This window comes from Macaca nemestrina, chromosome 15 (assembly GCF_043159975.1).
Source record: "Macaca nemestrina isolate mMacNem1 chromosome 15, mMacNem.hap1, whole genome shotgun sequence".
Taxonomy (NCBI): Eukaryota; Metazoa; Chordata; class Mammalia; order Primates; family Cercopithecidae; genus Macaca; species Macaca nemestrina.
In genome coordinates this window covers 25,901,344-25,925,770 of record NC_092139.1, presented here as the reverse complement: position 1 = coordinate 25,925,770, position 24,427 = coordinate 25,901,344, and the positions used below count along the sequence as shown (strand labels likewise).

The 24,427-nt window shown below is 49.5% G+C and overlaps 1 protein-coding gene across 3 annotated transcripts in view; it reads left to right on the top strand.

Annotated features, from left to right (window-relative positions):
* LOC105496339 (protein phosphatase 1 regulatory subunit 16B) overlaps positions 1-24,427 on the top strand; it is a 121,741-nt gene that overhangs the window by 73,391 nt on the left and 23,923 nt on the right. For 2 of the 3 annotated variants that reach the window (XM_011766686.2, XM_071079336.1), the window contains 2 exons: positions 13,439-13,509; positions 19,691-19,836. In XM_011766686.2, the coding sequence (XP_011764988.1) occupies positions 13,439-13,509; positions 19,691-19,836 (217 nt within the window). Of the gene's footprint in view, positions 1-12,074; positions 12,553-13,438; positions 13,510-19,690; positions 19,837-24,427 lie in introns of those variants that run through there. The other variant, XM_011766685.3, reaches the window with a different exon arrangement.

The window sequence follows — 24,427 nt, the reverse complement described above, 5'->3', positions numbered from 1 at the left end:
CTGTTTATAATTTCATTTTGAAGTACCTTATTTTTGATCAGCCTAAAGTTGATTACCTCCTTATTTGCTCAGAATTCCATTCTTCATAATAGTAACGCTGCCACCTCCACTTTCTTTGTGTTTGTGTTTGCCTGTTTTATATTTGAACATTCCTTTATTTTTAGTCTCCCTGTTATTTTGTTTGGAATATATCTCTTGTAAGCAGCACACAGTTGATTTTTTTTTTTTTTTTTTTTTTTTTTGCAACCAAATCATTGCTGCTTTATGGGAAGGATAAATGATTCAATTTATTCATCTGGTACATATTTGGATATCGGTCATCTTGCTTTGTGATTTGTGGCATTTGTTTCTTTATTATTTCTTTCATTTTGTGACTTTAACAAATACTATGTTGATTTGCATTTATCTTTTCCATCAATAATATGGAAGATACAAGTAGTGACTTCAATTTCTTGTGTGGTTACCTTTAAAATTTTCAGAAATCTTGTTTTATTTTCCCAGGCAGATACTTGGAAGCCCAAAGGAGGATTTGTTCATGTCCTATGTAATACAGGGCTGAGGCAGAGTAGCATCTTTAGGAAAGACCAAAATTGAAAGGCAGGCAGAGACTGGAGAGGTAGTTTTGGGACAGCAGAACAGGACCAGGGAAATCAGAGGGAAGCTTCAAAAGGGACAGGTGTGAGCTGAAGGAACTTCCCCCTTCATACGCAGCTTGTTGCCTCTCGCTAAAGATTGATAGGAATGGATTTTATTCTTGGCTATATTTGAATGAGGGTCCCTTGTAATTAGTCATGCCTGAAATACTGGTTATGTATGGAATCACCCAGACTAGAATTGAGTCTCAGCACTTACTAGCTAAACAAGCTTGGGCAAATCATATAAGTTCTCTGTCAAATGATCTAACAATAGCACCTAAGTCATGATGTTGTTGTGGGGATTGAGGGATCCCAGGGATCTGGGATAATACATGTAACATCCTGGGACAGTGCCTCATACTCGGAAAATAGTCAATGAATGTTAGATGCTATTATGATGGCTGTGAAGCTATTACAGTGTTTATACGCATGTATCTCCTACCTGCAGGGCTGGAAATATTTTTATCTATTACTTGCCTGGAGAGATAAAGTAATTGGACTATTAAAAAAAATCAGGAGAGATAGCTGGAAGGAGAAGTGAGGTGAGAGGGATGGGTCTTGGAGAGCAAGAGCAAGTCAGAAAGAGGCATGCAGGGCATTTCGGGAGAGGGGAATTGGGATAAGAGCAGATACCTTGGAGAGCTCCCGGGCAGCCAGTGCGTGCTTCTGCAGAGCGGAAGGGAGATCAGGTCCCTAGGTCTGCAGTGAAGCTGTAAGGAGAGGTGCTGGGAGAATTCTGGAGGTAGAATCAGTAAAGAACAGGGGCCTAATGCAGCGGGGGTCTGATGTTTTATGAATAGAATGCGTAAGTTCCAACATCATGTTTCTGGAAAAGGGGGACCCTTGCCTGCCGTCATTCTCTGAGATTAAGCACTATAAGGGGTAGGAGAAGGGGAAGGAAAGGAGAAGAAGAGAGAGGGAAGGGTCCAAGGCACACAGTCTTTGCAGCTTTGGTGGAAAAACCTTACAGGTCCATATCATCTTCACGGTAGCTGAGTTAAATGCAGTTCTCCCTCCCTTTGAGGAAATCTAATACACAAATGTCCCCTTACACATTAGGAAGTGATGCCCCACCTCACCCCAACCTCCATGTCTCAGAAAGACTATACATTTTGAAAAGGATTAACTGCAGGCCTACTTTGTACATCAGTTTCCCGGGTATCTTTAGTTTTTTATTCTTAGAATTAAAAACGTCTTTTTAATTTGTTCATTCAGTCAACAAATATTTGTTGAGTGCTTTCTCTAGGAGCTGCATGCCCCAGATAAGAATTCAGACACAAGTTGCCCACATAGAGCTTATATCCTAAAGGGTGTGCTGTCACTTTTCCTGCATACACCCCATGCCAGATGTAAGTTACATGGGCAGAGGCATCTGGGTAGCTGATGTGAATCTCTGTCAACCCCTTTTGTCTAGCAGAGACATATGTCCTGGGCACGGAGGTTCTAGAAGGGAGAATGTTTATAGCTACATGTCTGGGGTCCGGCCATCTTGTCCTGGTGATGCTAAGGGTATCAGAGATGGTAGGAGAGGAACTGGCCTCTTTGTTCAAGTCAAAGGGTGAAGATTCTCTCTGAGAAGGAAAAGTCTGTGGCCCAGCCGGGGACGCTCTTGTCCAAAGGAAGAAGCATACATTAGCCCAAGAATAGATGTTCTGGCCGGTTCTGAGGCTTGGGTAGAGGCCAGGTAAGCTCCATTCACTTCTGCGGTCATCTGAAATTGACTGGGGGCCTGAACTGCATCACATAGACAAACATGGTAGCCAAAAGATGGTCCTACTCGTCCTACCCCTCCAGAACTTTAGTGTTGTAAAGACACAGACAAATTCATATATGACTATAAAATAGTGTTAAATATTTTTGGAGTTTGGGGGGCACAGCAATCATATGAGAAGGGTGCCTGGCCCAGCCTGGGAGACCTGCAGGAGGCTTTGTAGAGGAAATGACATTGATGCTGGGACTTGGAATCTAAGTAAGAATTAACCAGGTGAAGTGAAGACAGAGAAAGACAGGCAGGGCTGGGCGTGGTGGCTCACGACTGTAATCCCATCCCTTTGGGAGGCTGAGGCAGGAGAATCACTTGAGCTCAGGAGTTCAAGACCAGCCTGGACAACATGGCAAAATGTCATCTCTACAAAAATCCAAAAAATAAAAATAAAAAAATTAGCTGGGCATGGTGGTGCGCACCTATACTCCCAGCTACTTAGGAGGCTGAGGTGGGAGGATTGCTTGAGCCCTGGAGGTCGAGGCTGCAGGGAGCTTGATCACGCCACTGCAGTCCAGCCTGGGTGACAGAGGGACCTTGTCTCAAAAAAAAAAAAAAAAAAAAAAAAAAAGACAGGAAGAAGGAACAGCACATGAGAAGATGCACAAGAGAGGGTGGTATGGAGTGTGCCTGGTAGGGTGTGTGGTGGTTAGGAGGGATGATGCCGGGAAAGACAGGCAGATCACATACGGCCCAGACGGGCCCAAGTGGCCAGTGGCCTTCCCCCTTCCTTCCCCTACGCAATGATTGAGCACCTACTGTGTACCAGACACTGTCCTCAGCACTGTGGGTACAGTGATGAGTGGGACAGATGCTGTCTTGACCTCACAGACCTCCCAGGCTGGCAGGGGAGTGAGATCCCAGCAGACCTAGTTTGGAACCCCTTCCTCTTCTTTTTCTAAAGTTGAGATATAATTCACATACTATAAATTTTACCCTGTTTTTGTTTGTTTGTTGTTTGTTTGTTTTTTTGGCAGAGTTTCACTCTTGTTGCCCAGGCTGGAGTGCAATGGTGCGATCTCAGTTCACTGCAACCTCCACCTCCCGGGTTCAAGTGATTCTCCTGCCTCAGCCTCCTGAGTAGCTGGGATTACATGTGCCCACCACCACGGCAGGTTAATTTTTGTATTTTTTAGTAGAGGTGGGGTTTCACCATGTTGGCCAGGATGGTTTCAACCTCTTGACCTCGTGATCTGCCCACCTTGGCCTCCCAAAGTGCTGGGATTCCAGACATGAGCCACTGCACCTGGCCAAAATTTACCCTTTTTTTTTTTTTTTGAGACAGAGTCTCGCTCTGTCGCCCAGGCTGGAGTGCAGTGGCCGGATCTCAGCTCACTGCAAGCTCCGCCTCCCGGGTTCACGCCATTCTCCTGCCTCAGCCTCCCGAGTAGCTGGGACTATAGGTGCCCGCCACCTCACCCGGCTACTTTTTTTTGTATTTTTTAGTAGAGACGGGGTTTCACTGTGTTAGCCAGGATGGTCTCGATCTCCTGACCTCATGATCCGCCCGTCTCGGCCTCCCAAAGTGCTGGGATTACAGGCTTGAGCCACCGCGCCCGGCCTACCCTTTTTTTTTTGAGATGGAATTTCACTCTTGTTGCCCAGGCTGGAGTGCAATGGCGCTGTCTTGGCTCACTGCAACCTCTATCTCCTGGGTTCAAGCGATTCTCCTGCCTCAGCCTCCTGAGTAGCTGGGATTACAGGCATGCGCCACCATGCCTGGCTAATTTTGTATTTTTAGTAGAGACAGGGTTTCTCTGTGTTGGTCAGGCTGGTCTCAAACTCCTGACCTCAGGTGATCCACATGCCTTGGCCTCCCAAAGTGCTGGGATTACAGATGTGAGCCACTGTGCCCAGCCCCAAAGTTACTCTATTCTGTGGTCTTTGCTATAAGATCTTTCACAAGATTGTACAACTATCACCAGTGTTTAATTTCAGAACAATTTCAGCATCCTCAGAGGAAATCCTGTACTCATTAGCAGTCACTCCCCATTCTCCTTCCAGTCCCCTGACCCCTGGCAACCACTAATCTGCTTTCTCTTTCTATGGATTTGCCTATTCCGGACATTTCATGTAAATGAAGTCACACAACATGTGGCCTCTGTGTCTGGCTTCCTTTACTTAGCATGATATTTTCAAGGTTCGTCCATGTTGTCACACATAGCCATACTTTATTTCTTTGTATGGCAAAATACTGTTCCATTGTATGGAATCTTGTTTATCCATTCATTAGTTGATGGAAATTTGGGTCTTACTTTAGAGATATGGCAACTAATGCTATAAAAACATTCATATGCAAAGTTTTGTATGGACATATATGTTCATTCCTCTTAAATATATACCTAGGAGTAGAATTGCTGGGTCAGGTGGTAATGCTATGTTTAACTTTTTAAGGACCTGTCAGTCTGTTTTCCACAACGCTGTGCCATCTTACATTCCCACCAGCAAGGCCCGAGGGCTCTGACTTCCGTGCGTCTTCACACGGTTGTCCAACCCCTCCTCTTCTTGAATGGGCCAAGAGTGATACTATCTATCTGGTGAAGAGCAGGGAGTTGGCGCCTGGGGCCTGAGGCTTGGTCCTGGGAATGTGACTTTGAGGGAAGCCCGTGTCTTTCTGGTCCACCAGGGTGAGTCACCACCCAGGATCTCAGGGGAGCTGCCTGGCAGAGGGGCGGGCTACACCAGCCACTGCAGAAGCCACCATGCGACTTGACTGAGTCTCCACCCTCAGCTCCAGGCTGCCGGGCTTCCCTGGGAGCAGCTATTTCTGGCTATTTCTGCTCCAGGGAGGAGCAATGGTGGGTGGAAAGGTTGCAATTACTCGGTGGGGTGATTTTGGAAGTGCACTGCCTTGGGGACACAGGACAGCTTTGACTTGGGAGGAGAGCACAGGGGCTGCTCTGAGAATGCTGACCCTTTGGCATTATCAGAGCAGAGGGCTGGGCTCACAGCAGTCCTGACAGCACCTTGAAGAGGGCGAAATAAGTCTTTGCAGACTGGGCTTTTCATGCAGGAAGTGCAACCCAGTGGGCGGGATGTGGCAACATGAGGCAGGCCACCGTGGTGCTTGGAAGCAGGGGCAGGCTGCTGTCTACCCACAGTAGAGATGCAGCAGGAAGACCGACAGAGGTGGTGCTGGACCTCAGGCTCAGTGTTCACTTCTGTGCCTCAGTGACTTCATTTGCAAATATAGTAAACACAAAGGCTGCAGCAATGCCTGTTGGCAACTGTCTTCTTTATCACATGATGTTCTGGAACACTGACCTTTATTGGCAACGGTCTTGACCTTTCTCTTGGCTTTTTGCCATCCCTGTCGGCTTTCTTCATGATAACATCTGTGTCCACCCTGTATGTCTCTCTGCTGTATATGTTTCCTTCCCTGAGTCCTTGTTTGCTACCATTTTAGCAAAGTGGTTAAGGGTTCAGAGCTGGCTGGGCCTGGGTGAAAATCCCAGCTCTACCATTCCCAGCCAGGTGTCTTTGGGCAAATCATTTCATGTATTCAAACCTGAGCCTCAGTTTTCCCATCTGTAAATTGGAGCAATAATCCCAGGGAGTTATTTAATAACAGCAGGTTACTTATCCTCGTAGCTGGATTATGAGGACTAATTGACTTGATGGATATGAAGGGCTTAACACAATGCCTGGCACACAGTTAGTGCTGGGCTGTAGAAAGAGCAAGGGCACAGGGCAGAGAGAATGAGGAGTGGGGTCCTGGACAAAGGGACATGCTGAGTCCCCTGCATCCAGCCTGCAGAGGGGACAGTGTTGGGTGGGACTGAAGGACTCCTGTGGTCAGCCTCCAGGTCTGGCGGTGTTGATGAGGGAGGCTTAAGGAAGGGTGTCTGCTGACTCGTTTTTTAAAGTTTGTTTTGTTGTTGTTGTTGTTGTTAAGAGACAGTATCCTGCTCTGTCATCCAGGCTGGAGTGCAGTGGTACAATCACAGCTCACTGTGGCCTCGAACTCCTGGCCTTAAGTGATCCTACAACCTCGGCCTCCCAAAGCATTGGGATTACAGGTGTGAGCCACCACTTCTGGCCTCACTCAATTTTGTACAAAAGTCACAATCATTGCTTTTCATTCCTGAGTCATGCTCCTGCAGTGCCCCGTGTCTGTGGGACTACGCTGAGAAATAGTTTCATGGCCTCAGGAACAGGTAGCTCCATGGGCAACAAAGTAAGTGCTGCTGTGAAGGACAAAAGCAGAAATGCAGGGTAGTGTGGAGAGAATAGATGGGGAAGCTCAATGGAGATAGAGGCAATCAAGGAAGGCCTCCCAGAGGAGGTGACATTTTGGCTAAAATCTGAAGGATGAAGAAGAGTTTTCCGGCCCAACAATGGGAAGAAAGAGGGTTCCAGGCATAGGAAACTGTGTGTAAAGGCCTGGAGAATCGGAGCTCGGTTTTTGTTTTGTTTTGTTTTAGGAAATGAGAGGCCAGGGTGGCTAAACCAATGAGGGATTCAGGGAGTGACTTCCAGGTGAGGTGGGTGTGGAGCAGGCAGGGACTAGATCATGCAGTGCCTTGGAGGCAGTGGGAGGATGAGGCCTCATTGCTGGGCACTGGGCAGGAAAGGAAGGAAGAGAGATAGGAGGGTAGGCCTTGTGAGTGAACATGACACTGCAAGTCACATGGCCAGGTGGCAGCAGCTCAGCCCCAGGGCACCCCCCAGGGAGATGCAGATTGCCCAAGGTCCACCTTCACTGGGCAGACACCTCTGTCTGGCTGTCCCCGTTTCCCCAGAGGAGGAGCAGGAGCCACGCCTGTGGTCGCATGTCACTGACCATCTCGAGGTCAGGAAGATGCTCTGTGAGACGGCGTGGGTCAGATGCCAAAGAAAACACAAGCTTGTCAGCGGTAATGTCTCCCTGCAAAGGCAGCCGCCACCAGCTTCCTGCTGAGACGGGCCGGCTCAGCCTCACTTGCTACAGCTGGAGATGGAGAGGACCAGATGGCCCGTTTGGCCCAGATTCCAGCCAGATTGCCAGGGAGGTGTGGGCGGAGCGGCGGGGTCGGCGCCAGGAGCAGGGATACGTGAGTGAGGAGGGCGGGAGCCACCTCTTTGCCATCTCAGTAGGGTCCTGCCTGCATCGGGGGTGTCGGGGCACCGACTGTGGCCTTACGGTGGTCCGTGAACCAGCATATGCTCAGAGCTCCCTGGAGGGAGACTGCCTCTGTCATTTTACCACCAGTGCTAAAGCTCTTGAGACATGCAAGATGTTGATGGTTGTATTCCCAGCACCCAGCACAGGCTGGGACACAAGCAAGAGCTCACTGGTTGGTTTTTGTTTTTACTTTTAAAATAAATGCTAACAGTAACCAGGGCCTTGTCTTCCTTAACCTCACAGCAATGCCATGGGGGAGCACTGTTGTGATCCCCATTTTGCAGATGAGGACATGGAGGCAGAGAGGGGGAATAACTTGCCTGGAGCTGCAGCTAAGCAAATGCATGAGAATAAATGGGTCACTCCGACGAACTGATGGCTGAGCCTGGGACTTAGGGCTTTGTGGGCAGGGAGCTACCCTGAGTGTGGGCAACTGAGAGAAGGTGTGGACACTCCTGGCCGAAGGAAAGAAGTGTGCCTTTCTCGTCTTTGTGCTCCCTGAGCTCCAGGCAACACCTTAGACCCAAGCCAGCTTCCTCCATTGTTCCAGGTACTCCAGAAAGCAAGAGATGAGCCTGGAGAGGTAGAGAGACAGGACCCCTGGGCATAGCTGAGCAGGCTGCACACTGCATAATTCCAGGGCACTCTATTCACACAGACTATGATGAGAACAGTGCAAGGTACTGTTATGCAAGCGTATTTGCATATTGCCTTGGAATTATGCAAGGCAGTAGCTCTGTAGGCGGGACCACACCATACAGGACTTTGAAGACCAGGGGTCTGCAAACCGTTTCTGCAAAGGGCCAGATAGTAAATATCGTAGGTCATGTGAGCCATACAGTCTCTGTTGTACCTACTAAAATCTGCTGTTGTAGGGTGAAAGCAGTCATAGGTGATATGTAAATGAATGAGCATGGATGTGTTCCAATAAAACTTTATTTACGGAAACAGGCTGCCTGCCAGATTTGGCCCACAGGCCATAGTTTGTCAGTCCCAATGAAGGTCATGGAAGGATTTTGAACTTCATCCCAAGAGCACTGTGGAGGCTGGACGTGGTTGTGTGTGTGCTTGGAGTCTCAACTACTCAGAAGGCCGAGGTGGGAGGATTGCTTGAAAGCAAGAGTTTGAGGCCAGCCTGGGCAACATAGTGAGGCCCTGTCTCTTAAAAAAAGAAAGTGGTGGCCAGACTCAGTGGCTCACGCCTGTAATCCCAGCACTTTGGGAGGCCGAGGCAGGCAGATCACGAGGTCAGGAGATTGAGACCATCCTGGCTAACACGGTGAAACCCCGTCTCTACTAAAAATACAAAAAATTAGCTGAGCATGGTGGCATGTGCCTGTAGTCCCAGCTACTTGGGAGGCTGAGGCAGGAGAGCTGAGATCACACCACTGAACTCCAGCCTGGGCAACAGAGCGAGATTCCGTCTCAAAAAAAAAAAAAAGAAGAAGAAGAAGAAGAAGGCTGGGCATGGTGGCTTGTGACTTAAATCGCAGCACTTTGGGAGGCTGAGATGGGAAGATTGCTTGAGGCCAGGAGTTTGAGACCAGCCTGGTCAACATAGTGAGATCCCATCTCTATATTTAAAAATAATAATAATAAAAGAAGAAGAAGAAAAGAGCAAAATGGAGCCATGAGAAGATTTAAAGCAGGGAGTTGGGGAGGCAGGTTTACATTTTAAATGGCCTGAAAGAGCTAATCCCTCAGCAGGGTAACACCATTTCTTCTGTCCCATTTGCAGATCCTTGAACTCTTCTGTCTTCAAGAAGAGGCTTGGCCTGGGACTGCAGGGCCTCTGATACATAGACAGTTCCAGAAGCAGAGGTCACTGCTGTCCATTTCCCATTACCCTCGTCCCCAAATCAGCTCTCAGCACAGATCTCGACATGGCAGAAATCCAGAAATGTTGGTTCCCATTCCTGGCCTTAGGGCAGAGTAGAATGGTCCACTGGCCACCTGCCTGGGCTTTGAAATCAGAGAGGCCTGGTGCCAAATCCCTGCTCCTTAATTTGGCCACGTGTGACTGAGCTACACCTTCCTGGCCTTCTGTCTCTTCTTCTGCATAAGAGGAATAATTATAGATGTGAACCCATAAAATAAAGTGATTCTGAATTGAACAAGATGCAAATGAAAGGCTTGGTAAGAAAATACTATTTTATTTATTTATATATATTTTTTGAGACAGAGTCTTGCTCCGTAACCCAGGCTGGAGTGCAATGGTGCAGTCTCGGCTCACTACAACCTCTGCCTCCTAAATTCAAGTGATTCTCCTGCCTCAGCCTCTTGAGTAGCTAGGATTACAGGCATGAGCCACCATGCCTGGCTAATTTTTGTATTTTTAGTAGAGACAGGGTTTCACCATGTTGGCCAGGCTGGTCTTGAACTCTTGACCTCAAATGATCCACATGCCTTGGCCTCCCAAAGTGCTGGAATTATGGGCATGAGCCACTGTGCCTGGCCAGAAAACATTATTAATATAATAATCATTTTCTTACTGAACTCTAGAGGCAGGGAGCCTGATTGTGCACTGGACCGCGAGGACTTTGCTCCTGTGACTAGGTGCAGAGCCGGGCCTTGGGCTCCTAGCTACATTGGAAGTAGCACTGCTGAGGCAGCCTTGGCTCATGAGTACTAAGGGCTTCCTAGAGAGGGGAATGATTTGTCCCACCTCTTGGGCTGAAAATAACTGCCCAACATCAGGGTAATTACATGGCTTGGATTCCTGCACAGCACGGAGGACACCCCAATAATTACTGTGCACAAACACTGCTTTTGGCAGCTGATGCTTATTTTCTGCCTCAAAGAGTATCTCCTGGACAGGAAGCTTATTCTGCTACCCATCCCATGGGAATTGGACCCCTAGCTAATGTGAGCAGAACCATCCAGAAACCCATCCTAGTCAGGGACATAGTGGCCACTGCTCCTCTCCCAAAGGCCATCTGTCAGGCTCAGGGCACCCCCACTCACCCATGGGCAGGTTGGGCTTTGGTCATCAGTGGCTTTGCCATAATCTCCTACATGGTCCTGAGGCTAACACCAGGCACCGGGTCTGTAGGAGGCGCCTGCGAGCAGAGAACTGCCTGCTACAGACATGAGTCTTCTGGAGTCAGTCCTTGAGGGTGATCTGCTTTGCTCAGAGATGGGGAGGCTTTGTCCTTGGACTGAACTAGAGGGCTGCCAATTGGGTCAAGGTCCTAGAGGAGTTCTTGAGGACTTACTGTGTACCAGGCTTTAGGGATAGAGTCATAAGTACCAGGTCATGGTTCTGCCCTCGTGGGGCTTAGTGTCCAATGAGCAGATACACTCAAAGCCCATAATTAGTTATATAATTGTAGTTGTGACAAGGCTGTAAATGAGATGTATAGGAGCTATGGGTATATATAACAGGAGCCTGGGGAGTTTGAGCTGAGACCTAAAGGATGAGGCGTGGGGCTGAGGTGTGTGTGTGTGTGTGTGTGTGTGTGTTAGTGTTAGAGGCAGATGCATGGATGATGGTGGTTGGATGGATGAATGATTGAGTTTTCCAGGCAATGGGAACAGACTATGCAAAATCTCAGAGACCACAAGAAGTGGTGTGACTCTGTAACTGACAAAAGACTCTTATGGAAAGTGTTAGGAGTTTAAGAAATGAGAGTGGAGAGGTTAGCAGGTAGGATGATTGTGCACAGCTGAGCAAGTTGTGTACTGGACAGCTCCAGAGGATGCCAGTCTTAGAAACCATGATGTGGATGGTGCCCCCTACAATTGTACAAGCTGGAGGTCTGCAGGCAGGGCTCACATCATGCAAGAACTTGTAGGCCATAGGAAGAGTTTTGGACTTTATTCCCAGAGCAATGGGGAGCCATGGAAGGATTTTAACAATTTGTGATAGAGCTAATTTTCATTTATAATGCCCCAAAGCAGCACTGTCCAATATAACTTTCCAGGAAGATGAAAATGTTCTATTTCTACACTTTCCAATATGGTAGCCACCAACCACTTGAAACAGCACAGCATGCCTGAGAAACTAAATTTGAAATGTTAATTCATTTAAGCAGCCATAATAGCCAGATGTAGCTAGTGGCACCATGTTGGTCAGGACAGTGCCAAAGGATCTGACCTTACTGGACAAGGTCCTGTCATGCTTAACCCATACTGGCTATGCATACTGGGCAGGTCTACTGGAGATGCCACCTCTTGCTGGGTGGTGACCTCAACCTCCCCTTCATGCAGGGCCTTGGTTCACACTGAGGCCTAGGGTGCAACTGGGACTGTGGTTTGGGAACTGGGCCTCATGAGGATGGAGCTGAGGGGCTGTACCCCCACCCCATTCACTGCTCCTGAGCCCTTAAGGACTCCTCCCTTGCCTGCCAGCGTCTTTTTCCCCTGTACCCCCTGGAGTTGCTGACCGGGTTTTTTGTCCTGCAGAAGGGATAGCCTTCTCTCCACCCTGCCCGGCTCACTTCTAATTTGTTTCCCCACAGCAGAAATCAACGAGGAAGCTACCTCAGCCCTGCCCTGTGGCATGAACCGTAGTGTGGAGATAGTGTCTGCGGTGGGGATTAGGGGGTGTGGACTTTGGCTTCTGTTTCACAGGGAGCCAGACTTGGCTGGGGGTGGGAGGAGGCTCAGAGGGCTCAGGGCCAGCCTGTGTATCCTATCTGCAGTGCCTGGGCCTCCACGCCTGGCTTCATCAGCCCAATGGCACGTGGGCCACACACACAAGCCAGCTTGCTTATTCAAGTTCGTCCACTTGCCCTACAAACGGCCACACTCTGTTCACCCCTCTGGCCTAGAGGTCCGCTTGCCCAGTAACTGCACAGTCTACCTTTGGGAAGCTGGATCCAGGGAAGATCCTACTGAGGCCCTGCAAGCAGGCTCGGAGCCATTTGGACAGGAACAGTAGAGGTGTGGCCTGGAAGGGGAGCCAGGGGCTCGAATGGACTCATCCCACTGGCCCCCTAGACTCCTCATCCATGGGGAGAGGCAAAGCTGGAAGGCCTCAGATCACCCTGCTAAAGCCAGAGCTGGGGTCCCAGTTGCCAAGCCGGGGAAGGGGCCTGCAGGGCTGCTGGGTGAGCTCCTCTCTTCTCTCCCTTTGCACTTGGGTTCAGGGGAGAATTAGGGTCTGAATGGTGGTGGGCAGAGGAGAAGGGAGGAGGGTCACAGTGATAAGGGGAGGGGGCTTATCCTAAGCAAGAGGGATTCCAGGCTGTCGGTGCTGTTCACTGTGGCCTCCCTGTCCACCCAGAATCCCTGAAAACACACACACACACACACACACACACACACATACCCCTAGACAAAATTCTAGGGATTGGGGATGGTTAAAACCTCTGCTACCCTCCTTCCCCAGGGCTCAGTAGGGCCAAAGAAGGGGCATTTGACACCCATAGGTGAGCCATTACCTGCTGTGGGTACCCACAGTTTTAATAAAAATCACCACAGCTGCCAGAGCAGGAGTTCACTCCCAAACCACATGCAGGCCACTGTGCTGAGTCCCCGGCATGGCTCACCTCGATGACCACTCACACTGTCACCGTGAGGAGGATGAACATCATCCCCATTTTGCAGATGAGAAAACTGAGGCACAGAGAAGGTAGTGTCTTGACCGAGGTTGCACAGCCAATGAGAATGGTGCCCAAATTTGAACCTCCAGAGTGTATGCTTTCAATGACTAGAATGTGCACCCTCTGGACAACAAATGTAAATTGCTTAGCTCAGTGCCTGGCATACAGGAAGTGCCGAATAATTGTTAGTTCTTGTTATTGTTATCCATAATAAGACAGGCAGTGGCATCCACCTCTTGGAAATTCTGGGCCTCAGTTGTCTCATCTGTAAAATGGGGAGGTGTTACTACATTCCTCATGGGCCTGGGGAGAGTGGGTCTTACCCAGGCCCCTGCATGCCTGCACACCCAGTGTGCAACGGGAAGCTCACTCCTGTACCCTCCTATTGCAGTACGCTACTTCCTGAAGAATAAGGTCAGCCCTGATTTGTGCAATGAGGACGGACTCACAGCCCTACACCAGGTAAGGCTGGGCTCGTTGGGGCTCCCGGGCTCCCTGCTCCTCACCTGGACAGGTACCCTGTTTCTTGGCACTTTCCTGCTCAGAACTCTCAGGGAGGAGGGAATGAGGGAGGGAGGAGGAGCTGCAGCTGGCCCATCTGAAAGGCTCTTGTCTACTTTGGAGACACGCGTGTCTGTTACTGCCATCCTACAGAGCCCTGTGTGCGTGCAGACGCGCCTGCACATGCAGGCTCTGTTGACAGGGAGCCTTTGTTCACTGCACCCCTCCTGCCCATGAAAGCAAGTGTGTTTGGAGCTTGACAGTGTACGAAGCACATTCACACTTAATCAGGACATCCCATCCACCCTGGTGACAGAGGCAGTTGGTGGGACTTATGTGACCTGCCCAAGGTCACATGATCTTGATTTATGGCCTTGAGCCATGTGCTATCATGACATGTCCTTTCCAAGGCAGAGGGATGGGTCCAGTCCTCCTTGCTGGGGACGGCTGCTCCGGCTGTCACCTTTCACATGGATGCTGCTACAGCCTCGTAACTGGTCCCCAGCATTCAGTCTGGCTCTGCCATAATTCTGTCTCCACACAGCAGCCATGGGGATGCTGAAGCCAAAACTCTCTTCGTGTTACTCAAAGTTCTCTGATGTCTTCCTATAATGGAGGGGATAAAAACAAACTCTGCCACAGTGCACAAGGCCCCACGAGGCGGGGCTCGCACCCGATCTTCCAAGCCTCCTGGCTCTCGGGGCCCCAGCCACCCAACTTCTCAGGTCCTTGGACCCACTGCGCTCCTCCCCACCACACTTCCCACAGCACTTGGTGCTTTCACCCATTAGCTGCCCTCCACAGCAAGAGCTTCAGAGCTGTGCTGTGACGGACATACCCTTTGTCTTCGGAAGGCCCTCTTCCTTTGTAATTAGTCATTGTAGCCATTGATGTCATCATTTGATGCTGACTTCTCCCCTACTCAGACGCTGAGCTGCCCGAGGGCACAGCCCATGCCACTTGCTTATGGGTGTGTCCTAGCATCTTTCCCCATGCTGGCATACAGCAGGTACTCAATATGTGCATGCTGAATTAATGCATGAACACATCAAAGCCTCCCTGTGCCCGAGTTTCTAAGTAGATGGACTTGAGTGAGAGGCCAGGCAGCTAGAACCCTAGGCTGGTGAGGGCCTCTCCACCTCCATGCAAGGGCCGGGGTGGGATGGACAGAGACTGGCCACGCCCTGCCCACAGGCCCCAGGGGCAGGTCCCTGTGTGTCCTCTTGACTTCTCTCTCACAGGGCCTCAGGCATCCACTCTCAGGCAGCTGCCTCAGTACCCTGTCTCCATCTGCCCTTGGAAACTCCCAGACTCCCAGCTCCATGAACTCTAGAGGGCCTGGGACTCCACCAGGGAGCGGAGAGCAGGTGGCTGCTGTAGCTTGCCCTGAAGTGGAGACCCAAATGCCAATTTCCAAGGCTGGGTAGCACCCACCAGCCATGGGCATGAGGACCAAATGTGTAGGCTACTTCCTACTGCGTGCCAGAAAGGTGAGGACGTCAGGACTGAGAGTCAGACTTGTGGCCCAGAACTGTCACCCACTAGCTGTGTGACTGTGGGGAAGTTACTGAAGCTCTCTGTGCCTCAGTTTCCTCATCTCTAAAAGAGGGATAACAAGTACCCATCTCATTGGGTGGTTGTGAGGATTAAATGAACACACGTAAAACTCCTTTAAGCAGTGCTCAATACTGGATAAATATTATCTATTATTATTTATTAAAAGTTATTATTATTAAAATGTATCATGTGACCACTTATCTGCAAATTATTTCATTTTGATCCTTACAACAAACCTCAGAAATATCATCCCCAGGCCGGGCATGGTGGCTCATGCCTGTAATCCCGGCACTTTGGGAGGCCAAGGCAGGCAGATCACCTGAGGTCAGGAGTTCAAGACCAGCCTGGCCAACATGGCAAAACCCTGTCTTTACTAAAAATACAAAAATTAGCCAGGTGTGGTGGCGGGTGTTTGTAATCCCAGCTACTAGGGAGGCTGAGGTATAGAGATTTGCTTGAACCTGGGAAGCAGAGGTTGTAGTGAGCCAAGATCATGCCACTGCCTTCTAGCCTGGGTGACAGAGTGAGACGCTGTCTCAAAAAAAAAAAAAAAAAAGAATTATCATCCCTATTTTATGACTGAGGAAACTGAGGCAGCCTATTCAATAGAACTTTCTACAATGATGGAAATGTTCTGTGTTTCTGCAGTGCACAGTACAATAGCCACCAGCCACATGCAGATCTCCAGCACTCGAAATGTGGCTGATGTGACTGAGGAAATGGATTTTGAATTTTATTTAATTTTACTGGATTTAAAGAAACAGTGGCTGTCGTATTATACCATGCAGCTTGGGGAGGTGAAATCTTGTCGAAGGCCAAACAGTGATTGAGTGTTGAAGCCAGGATTTGAAACAAGGTAGTCTTAACTGCTCTGTGGACACCACAGCTGCAATTCTCTGAGCCCCAGGTCTCCCCTTGAGTTGCCATCCCTATGCAATGAACTCTCGAGTGGTGCCCTTTTTTTAGCTTGGGGTTCCCGCCACCTCACATAGTGCTTCTTCCTTGTTGGTCACATTGCTTTCTCAGGACCAGTTTCTCCTGTGGGTTCCTAGGCCCCTGGGGATGCATGGTCAGGGAGGCGGGAACTCACCAGGCTCCGAGTTTAGCTGCATGAAGCTCATGGCTGACCAGCTGAAACCTACACCCCACCCCAACCACCACCTTTGCCTTGGGCCCCATGTTGAGATCCCTTTCAGGGAGACATCCACCCTCATCAGCCTGTGGGCTTCCATTTATTTTTTCAACAAGTACCTATTGTGTACCTACTCCATGCCAGGTATCTTCTGGGGACAGGGCCCCAGAAGTAAGTTAGGCAGAGTCCCTGCTCTCAGAATTCAGAGTGTGCTGTGGCCACAGGCACATAAATCATAATAGCGGTAATGCAGTGTGGTCAGCCCTTGCACAGAGGCAGCTTAAAGCTGGGAACCGAAGACTTGACCCAAAGGGGAACTGAGAAAGGCTTCTAAGAGGAAGGGATATCTGAGTTGGGTCTTGAAGGATGAGTAGGAGTTTGCTAGCTAGAAAAGGGTAAGGCAGAACATTCAAAGCCAAGGGAACAGCATGTGCAAAGCCTTGAGAAAGGGGCTCAGCATTTCAAGTTTGGAGTCTAGAGGGTTCCGTGTGGCACAATTAGAGTGCAGGAAGCCTCAGGGAGAGGTGCAGGTGGTGAGACTGAGAAGGTTAAGAACAGGGCCTTTGGAGTTAGACTGCTTGGATTTCAATTCATTTCTTACTCCGTGTGACATTGTGCCACCAGGTCTCCTTGAGCCAGTTTCCCCATCTATAAAAGGGGCCATTTCCCCATCTGTTAAAAGAGCAATCCTCCTTTTTTTTGAAGATTAAATGAGGCAATGCATGGCCAAAGCTTAGCAAGCTGCTTGACTCTTGTAAGCCCTCAAAAAGTATTTGACATTGTTATTGACAATGTGATGTGACATGTTATTACTGTTGTTGCTGGGGCTGTTGTTATTGTTATCACTGCTATTGTCACTGTTGCTCCAGTGCAACAAAGGAGATGGGGGCACATTAAGAAGAACTGCTCATGCCTGGCAAAGGAGTGTGGATTTTCTTCTCTTGGCAACAGGGAGCCCTCAGAGGTTTGTAAATGCAGAGCAACATGATTAGATTAATGAAGAAGTTCTCTCTGGTCGAGGGTGTTAGGAAGGGGAGTGACAGGGAGGTAGAGAGAGATGATGAAACTTCATCCAGGGCAGAGGGTGGGGACAGCGATTTAGGAGATGTGCGATTCATACCTGGTGATAGATTGAAGGTGGGAAGGGAGGAGGTGGGAGGAGGTGGGAGGAGGCGACTGACTGCCAGGTGCCATTTCCCACCTCAGCCACCGCAGAGGAGGCGGCCCGCCCACTCCACCAGCTACCACCTACTCCATGTGCGCCCCTGCACCCAGCCCCCAACGCAGCCCTTACTCAGGCTGGGTCTCCCAGGTATAGACTGGTCCAGCCCCTGGACATTGTCTCACAAGACACTGCCATTCTGGGCACACAGTCCCCTCCTGCTTCAACCTGAGGCTTCCACTCCACCCTCTATGTTTCCTGCAGTCTCCAGGGGTTGGATTTCTGGCCCTCTTGCCCCTGACCCCAGGGGCTTCTCAGTGGCATCTCCCAGTGAAGGCCTGGAGATGTTCACCTTCCACCACAGCCTCGCTTCGTTGCCTTTGGCGCCCTCTGCCGGCCGCGCCGTGCTGCTGCGTGGTTCTCCCGCCCACCTGAGGCAGCACCCAGCCGCTAGAGTCTTTCCCTTCCTGTCCGGAGAGATGTCCTCAGACCTAGCCACCGTCCCCCCGCTCCCGCCCCCCCCCCCCCCCCGCCCCGCAAAGACTGGCTGGCGCAGAAAGAACCTGGGTCTCTGGCGCCATCTGTGCAAACGGCTGCTCCTTTCCCACATGTCCTGGCGCTGAGCCCTGGCTTCCCTGGGGATAGGGGTGGGGCTGTGGTGCCACCCCAACCCACGCCTACACCAACGCCCACACCCACCTGGTGCCGTGGGCTTCTACAGCTGCTCCTGCTCCTTCTGCTGGCATCTGGACTCTTCTCTCTATCCCCGTGGTCGTTTCTGGAGGCCAGGCCACCATCATCTCTTAGCCGGGTGACTTCAACACAGCTCCTCGCTGTCCCCTCCCAACGTGCACACATGTGTGTGGGCGTGCACGCGCACACACACAATCTGTTCTCCACGTGCAATCAGAGGAGCTGTTGTTTTTAAAAGCAAGTCTGATCCTGCTCCCCTTCTTAGCGTAACTCAGTGTCTCCCATTGCACTGAGGACCAAGTCCCAAGCCCTTATCTGGATGGGCAGGGCTGAGCCTTTGAGCCCTGCTGTGTCCCCTGCTGGCTTCCGCAGAAGTCACCTCTAGGGAAGAGTTTCCTCCTGCAGTCTGTAAAGTGGCTCCCTGTCTTTCTCCTCTCTCCCGGCCTCTCCCACCCTGGCGCCTAGCTTGACACCCCTCTGTCTCCCTGGGATCTTTTCCTCCCTATCCCTGGAGTCTGGGGGCTACCTGTGTTGGAGCCTGTGTTCTCTCTAGGAGGCTGCAGGCTGCTGGCCCTTCCCCCCCCCCCCCTTTTTTTTTTTGAGACGGAGTCTTGCTCTGTCGCCCAGGCTGGAGTGCAGTGGCGCGATCTCCACTCACTGCAAGCTCCGCCTCCCAGGTTCACACCATTCTCCTGCCTCAGCCTCCCGTGTAGCTGGGACTACAGGCGCCCGCCACTGCGCCCGGCTCATTTTTTTAAATGTATTTTTAGTAGAGACGGGGTTTCACCGTGTTAGCCAGGATGGTCTCGATCTCCTGACCTCGTGATCCACCCGTCTCGGCCTCCCAAAGTGCTGGGATTACAGGCGTGAGGCACCGCGCCCGGCCGGCCCTTCCCTCTTACCCGGACTGCCCGGTGCGCAATCCTGCAGCATACAGGCAGGAGCACAAACATGGCTGTCTCCTCGCAGGGGCTATCAGGACCCCGTGGAACGCTCACGTGGAGCTGGATTCTTTTGAGGGGAGTCTTGGTTACTTGAAGGCTTCCCCGAGATCTGAGCTACTGGGTCAGAGGTTCCTAAGTCAGAGGTTTCAAGCTGTGATCTTGAAACCACTTTGGAGGCCACTGCTGGGAAAGGGGACACCTCCCCCCCGCCACCCCGCAACACACACACACCCCTGCCTCAACCCAAGCAATCCTGCTTGGATTTACTGGTCATCTAAGTGAGAGTTCTCCATACAATTTTGTTTGGAGAAAGCCTTCTGGGATTAAAAAAAAGTTTTAAAATCTGATTCAAAATTTTGTCCCATTTCAGTGATACTTGCAAAGCACGTTATAGCTGACAGAGTGTTTTTTACCTGTATATTTTTATCTTATATATTATTTACTTCATTTTTGCTCACAAGGAGACTAAGGCCCAGAGAGGTTAAGTGGCTTGCTCAAGGTCAAGGGCAATGCTTACAGTGTGAACATCATGGAGCTGGATTCAAACTTAGGCCTTCCACAGTCTTCCTCATGGCCTCCAGGGGGAACCTGGCATGTCCTGACCAGGGCCCAGGGTCCTGCCTGGAGCTGACTCTGCCTGTGTGTCCCTCCCAGTGCTGCATCGACAACTTTGAGGAAATTGTCAAGCTGCTCCTCTCCCATGGTGCCAACGTGAACGCCAAGGATAACGAGCTGTGGACACCCCTCCATGCTGCAGCCACCTGCGGCCACATCAACCTGGTGAAGATCCTCGTTCAGTAGTACGTGCCCCTCCCTGCCCCAGAGCAGCCTCCCTCCACCTCGTGTCTTTTTCCAACTTCCTTCCTTCTCCCCTCACTTCCTCCCTTCCTTCTTTCTTCCCTCCCTCCCTCCTTTCTTCCTTCTTCCCTCCCTTCCTCCCTTCCTTCTTTCTTCCCTCCCTCCATTTCTTCTTTCTTCCCTCTCTCCCTTCCTCCCTTCTTTTTTCCTTCCCCCCCTCCCTTTCCTTTTTCTTCCCTCACTTCCTCCCTTCCTTCTTTCTTCCCTCTCTTCCTTTTTTCTTCTCTCCCTTCCTCCCTTCCTTCTTCCCTCCCTTCCTCCCTTTCTTCTTTCTTCCCTCCCTTCCTTCTTTCTTCCCTTCCTCCCTCCTTTCCTTCTTTCTTCCTCCCTCCCTTCCTTTCTTCTTTCCTCCCTCCCTTCCTCCCTTTCTTCTTTCTTCCCTCCCTTCCTCCCTTTCTTCTTTCTTCCCCCACTTCCTCCTCTCCTTTTGTCCCTCCATCTCTCCCTTCCTTTCTTTTCCCTACCTGCCTCCCTCCCTTCCTTCCTTCTTTCTTCCCTTCCTCCTTCCCTCCTTTTTTGCTTTTCTTTCTTCCTCTCCTCTTTTTTTCTCTCTCTCTGTCACTCTTTCTCAGTATCTCTTAGTGCTTGTCACTTTCTTTCTCCTCGCATCCTCTCTTCATCTCTCTCTCTCTCTGCTTCTACCTCTTGCCCTCTCCTCCCCTCAGTTCCCCCTTACTCTCCCCATCTCTGTGTGCCTGTTATTTTCTTCTTCTGTCTCTGTCTGTCCTTCACTCTTGGTCTCGCTCTGTATTTTCCAGTCTCTTTTTGTTTTCTCTCTTCTCCTTTCATGCTCTCTTTCTCCCCATTTTTTTTTAGTGATAAAACACATATAACATAAAATACCGCCTTACCCATTTTAAGTGTGCAGGTTAGTGGTGTTAAGTACATTCATACTGTTGTGCAGCCATCACCCCCTCCATCTTCAGAACGACTTTCATCTTGCAAAACTGAAACTCTGTACCTATTAAACAGTAATTCCCATTCCCTGCCCACCCCTGGTTCCTGGCAACCACCATTCTACTTTCTGTCTCTATGAATTTGACTACCGTAAGCACTTTATGGAAGTGGATTCGGAAAGGCCGGACGCGGTGGTTCACGCTTGTCATTTCAGCATTTTGGGAGGCAGGCGGATCACCTGAGGTCAGGAGTTCGAGACCAGCCTGACCAACATGGTGAAGTCCCATCTCTGCTAAAAATACAAAATTAGCTGGGTATGGTGGCGCATGCCTGTAATCCCAGCTACTTGGCAGGCCCAGGCAGGAGAATCACTTGAACCCAGGAGATGGAGGTTGCAATGAGCTGAGATCACGCCATTGCACTCCAGCTTGGGCAACAAGAGCAAGACTCCACCTCAAAAAATAAATAAATAAATAAATAAATAGTGGATTCAGCTGGGCATAGTGGCTCACGTCTGTAATCCCAGCTACTCGGGAGGCTGAGGCAGGAGAATCGCTTGAATCCAGGAGACTGAGGTTGCAGTGAGCCGAGATTGTACCACTGCAACCCAGCCTGGGCGATGGAGTGAGACTCCATCTCAAAAAAACAAGAAGTGGATTCATATAGTATTTGTCTTTTTTTGACTGGCATATTTCACTTAGCATAATGTCCTCAAGGTTCATCTATGTTGTAGTATGTGTCCGAGTTTCCTTCCTTTTTAAGGCTGAATGTACTCCGTTGTATGTCTATACCATGTTTCACTTATGCATCTGTTTGTTGATGGACACCTGGGTTGCCTCCATGTTTTAGTTATTGTGAATCATGCTGTGATGAACATGGGTGTACAAATATCTCTTGAAACCCTGATTCCAGTTCCTTTGGTTATACACCCAGAAGTGGAATTTCTGGATCGTATGGTAATGCTATTTTAAATTTTTTAAGGAGCTGCTATACTGTTTTCCACAACATTTTACATTCCCACCAACAGTACACAAGAGTTCTAGTTTATCCATATCCTTGCCAACACTTATTATTTTCTGCTTGTTCTTTTTTGTTATTAGCCATACTAGTAGGTGTGAGGTGGTCTCTCACTGTGGTTTTGATTTGTATTTTTCTATTGATGAGTGATGTTGAGCATCTTTTCATGTGCCCATTGTCCATCTGTATATCTTCTTTGGAGAAATGTCTATTCAAGTCCTTTGTCCATGTTTGAATTGGGTTGGGTTTTTGTCATTGAATTTTAGGATTTCTCTATGTATTCTGGAGATGAATCCCTTATCAGATAGATGTAATGTTTTCTCCCATTCTATGGGTTGTCTTTTTAACTCTGTTGGTTGTGGCTTTTGCTGCACAAAATTTTTAAATTTTCACAACGTCCAATTTATCTACTTTTCCTTTTGTTGCCTGTGCCTTTGATGTCATATCCAAGAAATCACTGCCAAATCCACTGTCGTGGAGCTTTTGTTCTATGTTTTCTCCTAAGAGTTTTACAGTTTTAAGTCTTTCATTTAGGTCATGGATCCAGTTTGATTTAAATCTTATATATGATATTGGGTAAGGACCTACTTCATTCTTTTGCATATGGATATCCAATTTTCCTACGCCATCTGTTGGAAAGATGATTGGTCTTTTCTCCATTGAATGGCCTTGGTACCCTGTCTGAAATCATTTAACTGTATATGTGAGGGTTTGTTTCTGGACTCTATTCTATTTTATTGATCTGTATATTTGTCTTTATGCCAGTCCCACACTGTTTTGATGCTAGAGTTTTGGAGTTTGTTTTGAAACCAGGAAATGTGAGTCCGCCAGCTTCATTCTTCTTTTTCAGGGTTATGTTGGCTATTCAGGTTCCTTGAGATTCCCTATGAATTTTAGAATAAGCTATTCTAGTCTGCAAAAAAAAAATCACTGAAGAGCTGGGCGTGGTGGTTGACACCTATAATCCCAGCACTTTGGGAGGCCGAGGTGGACAGACCACTTGAGGCCAGGAGTTCGAGACCAGCCTGGCCAACATAGTGAAGCCCTGTGTCTCCTAAAAATTAAAAAATTAGCTGGGCGTGGTGGTGCATGCCTGTAATCCCAGCTACTCAGGAGGCTTAGGCAGGAGAATTGCTTGAACCTGAGAGGCAGAGGTTGCAGTGAGCTGAGTTCGAGCCACTACATACCAGCCTGGGTGATGGAGCAAGACCTTGTCTCAACAACAACAACAACAACAACAACAACAAAATCATTGTGATTCTTAAAAGTAATAGCAAGAACCACAATTACTTTTGCACCAACCTAAATAATAATTGGTATTACCCAGAGTTAGGCACTGGGCACACAGGGATGCAGAAGTCCTGGGGAGCCAGGAAGAAAGCCAGGGGGTTTAAGTACCAGAGTTGAGATAGAGCCAGACCAGGGGACTGATCGTCTGAGGGCAGGGAGTCAGAGAGAGTGGCCAAGGGCAGGTAGCCTTTTGCACTGGTCTTGGCAGAGCAGCAGGAGCCCATCGTTGGCTCCCGCGGGGATGGAGATGACAGTACTGCTGCCCCAGCTCAGAGAGCTGGATGAACTTGCTCTGGGGCGTACAAGAGCTCAGAGAAATCACAGTGGAGGGCTGTTAGGCCACAGGACTGGATGGTGGCCCATGCCTACATCTCTGATGGGAACCTGAGTATGGTTAATTCTGCTAGGAGCTTCAGGCAGTCACAGCCTGATCAGTGATGGTGCCAAGAGGACACGGAAAGTGGTGCCAGCCTGGGTCAGTGGGTCCCAAAGCTGATCGGTATTACAATCACCTGGGGCATGGGTTTAAAACACAGATTCCCATGCCCTAACCCAAGGACTTTTTCAGGAGGGCTGGAGTGAAGCCCACCCAAAATGCTGCATTTTATTCCCGTGGTCCGCAGGTAGTTCTGCCACAGGGCATCCAGGGCCATTCTCAGGAACCACTGGCCCAAAGGGCAAATTCTTCCAGGGAGTCCCAAGTCTCCATTCTTCTACCTCTGTCCTATCAGCCTTTTGAGTAGGGACTTGGAGGAGGTGGAATGTAACTGAGGGTGTTTCTGCATATGGGCAAAAAATGAAATAGAACATGGAGAAGTAAAAAGAACTAATATGAGAAGTTTAAGTCTGGACTCTACTGTATCCAAGCTGTGTGACCTTAGACAAGTGACCGAACCTGTCTGAGTCTTTTTGTTGTTGTTGTTTTTTAGACCGAGTCTTGCTCTATCGCCCAGGCTGGAGTGCAGTGGCGTGATCTTGGCTCACTGCAACCTCCGCCTCCCGGGTTCAAGCAATTCTTATGTCTCAGCCTCCTGAATAGCTGGGATTACAGGCTCCCACCACCACACCCCGTTAATTTTTGTGTTTGTAGTAGAGACAGGGTTTCACTATGTTGGCTAGGCTGGTCTCGAACTCCTGACCTCAGATGATCCACCCCCCTCGGCCTCCCAAAGTGCTGGGATTACAGGCGTGAGCCACTGTGCCCAGTCATGTCTGAGTCTTTGTTTCCCCTTGCATGAGATGGGGCCAACAATATTAACCTGAGCTATTATGAGGGTTAAATAAAAGGATGCCTGCAAAAGGGGCTTAGATCAGGCTTGGCTCTAAGCA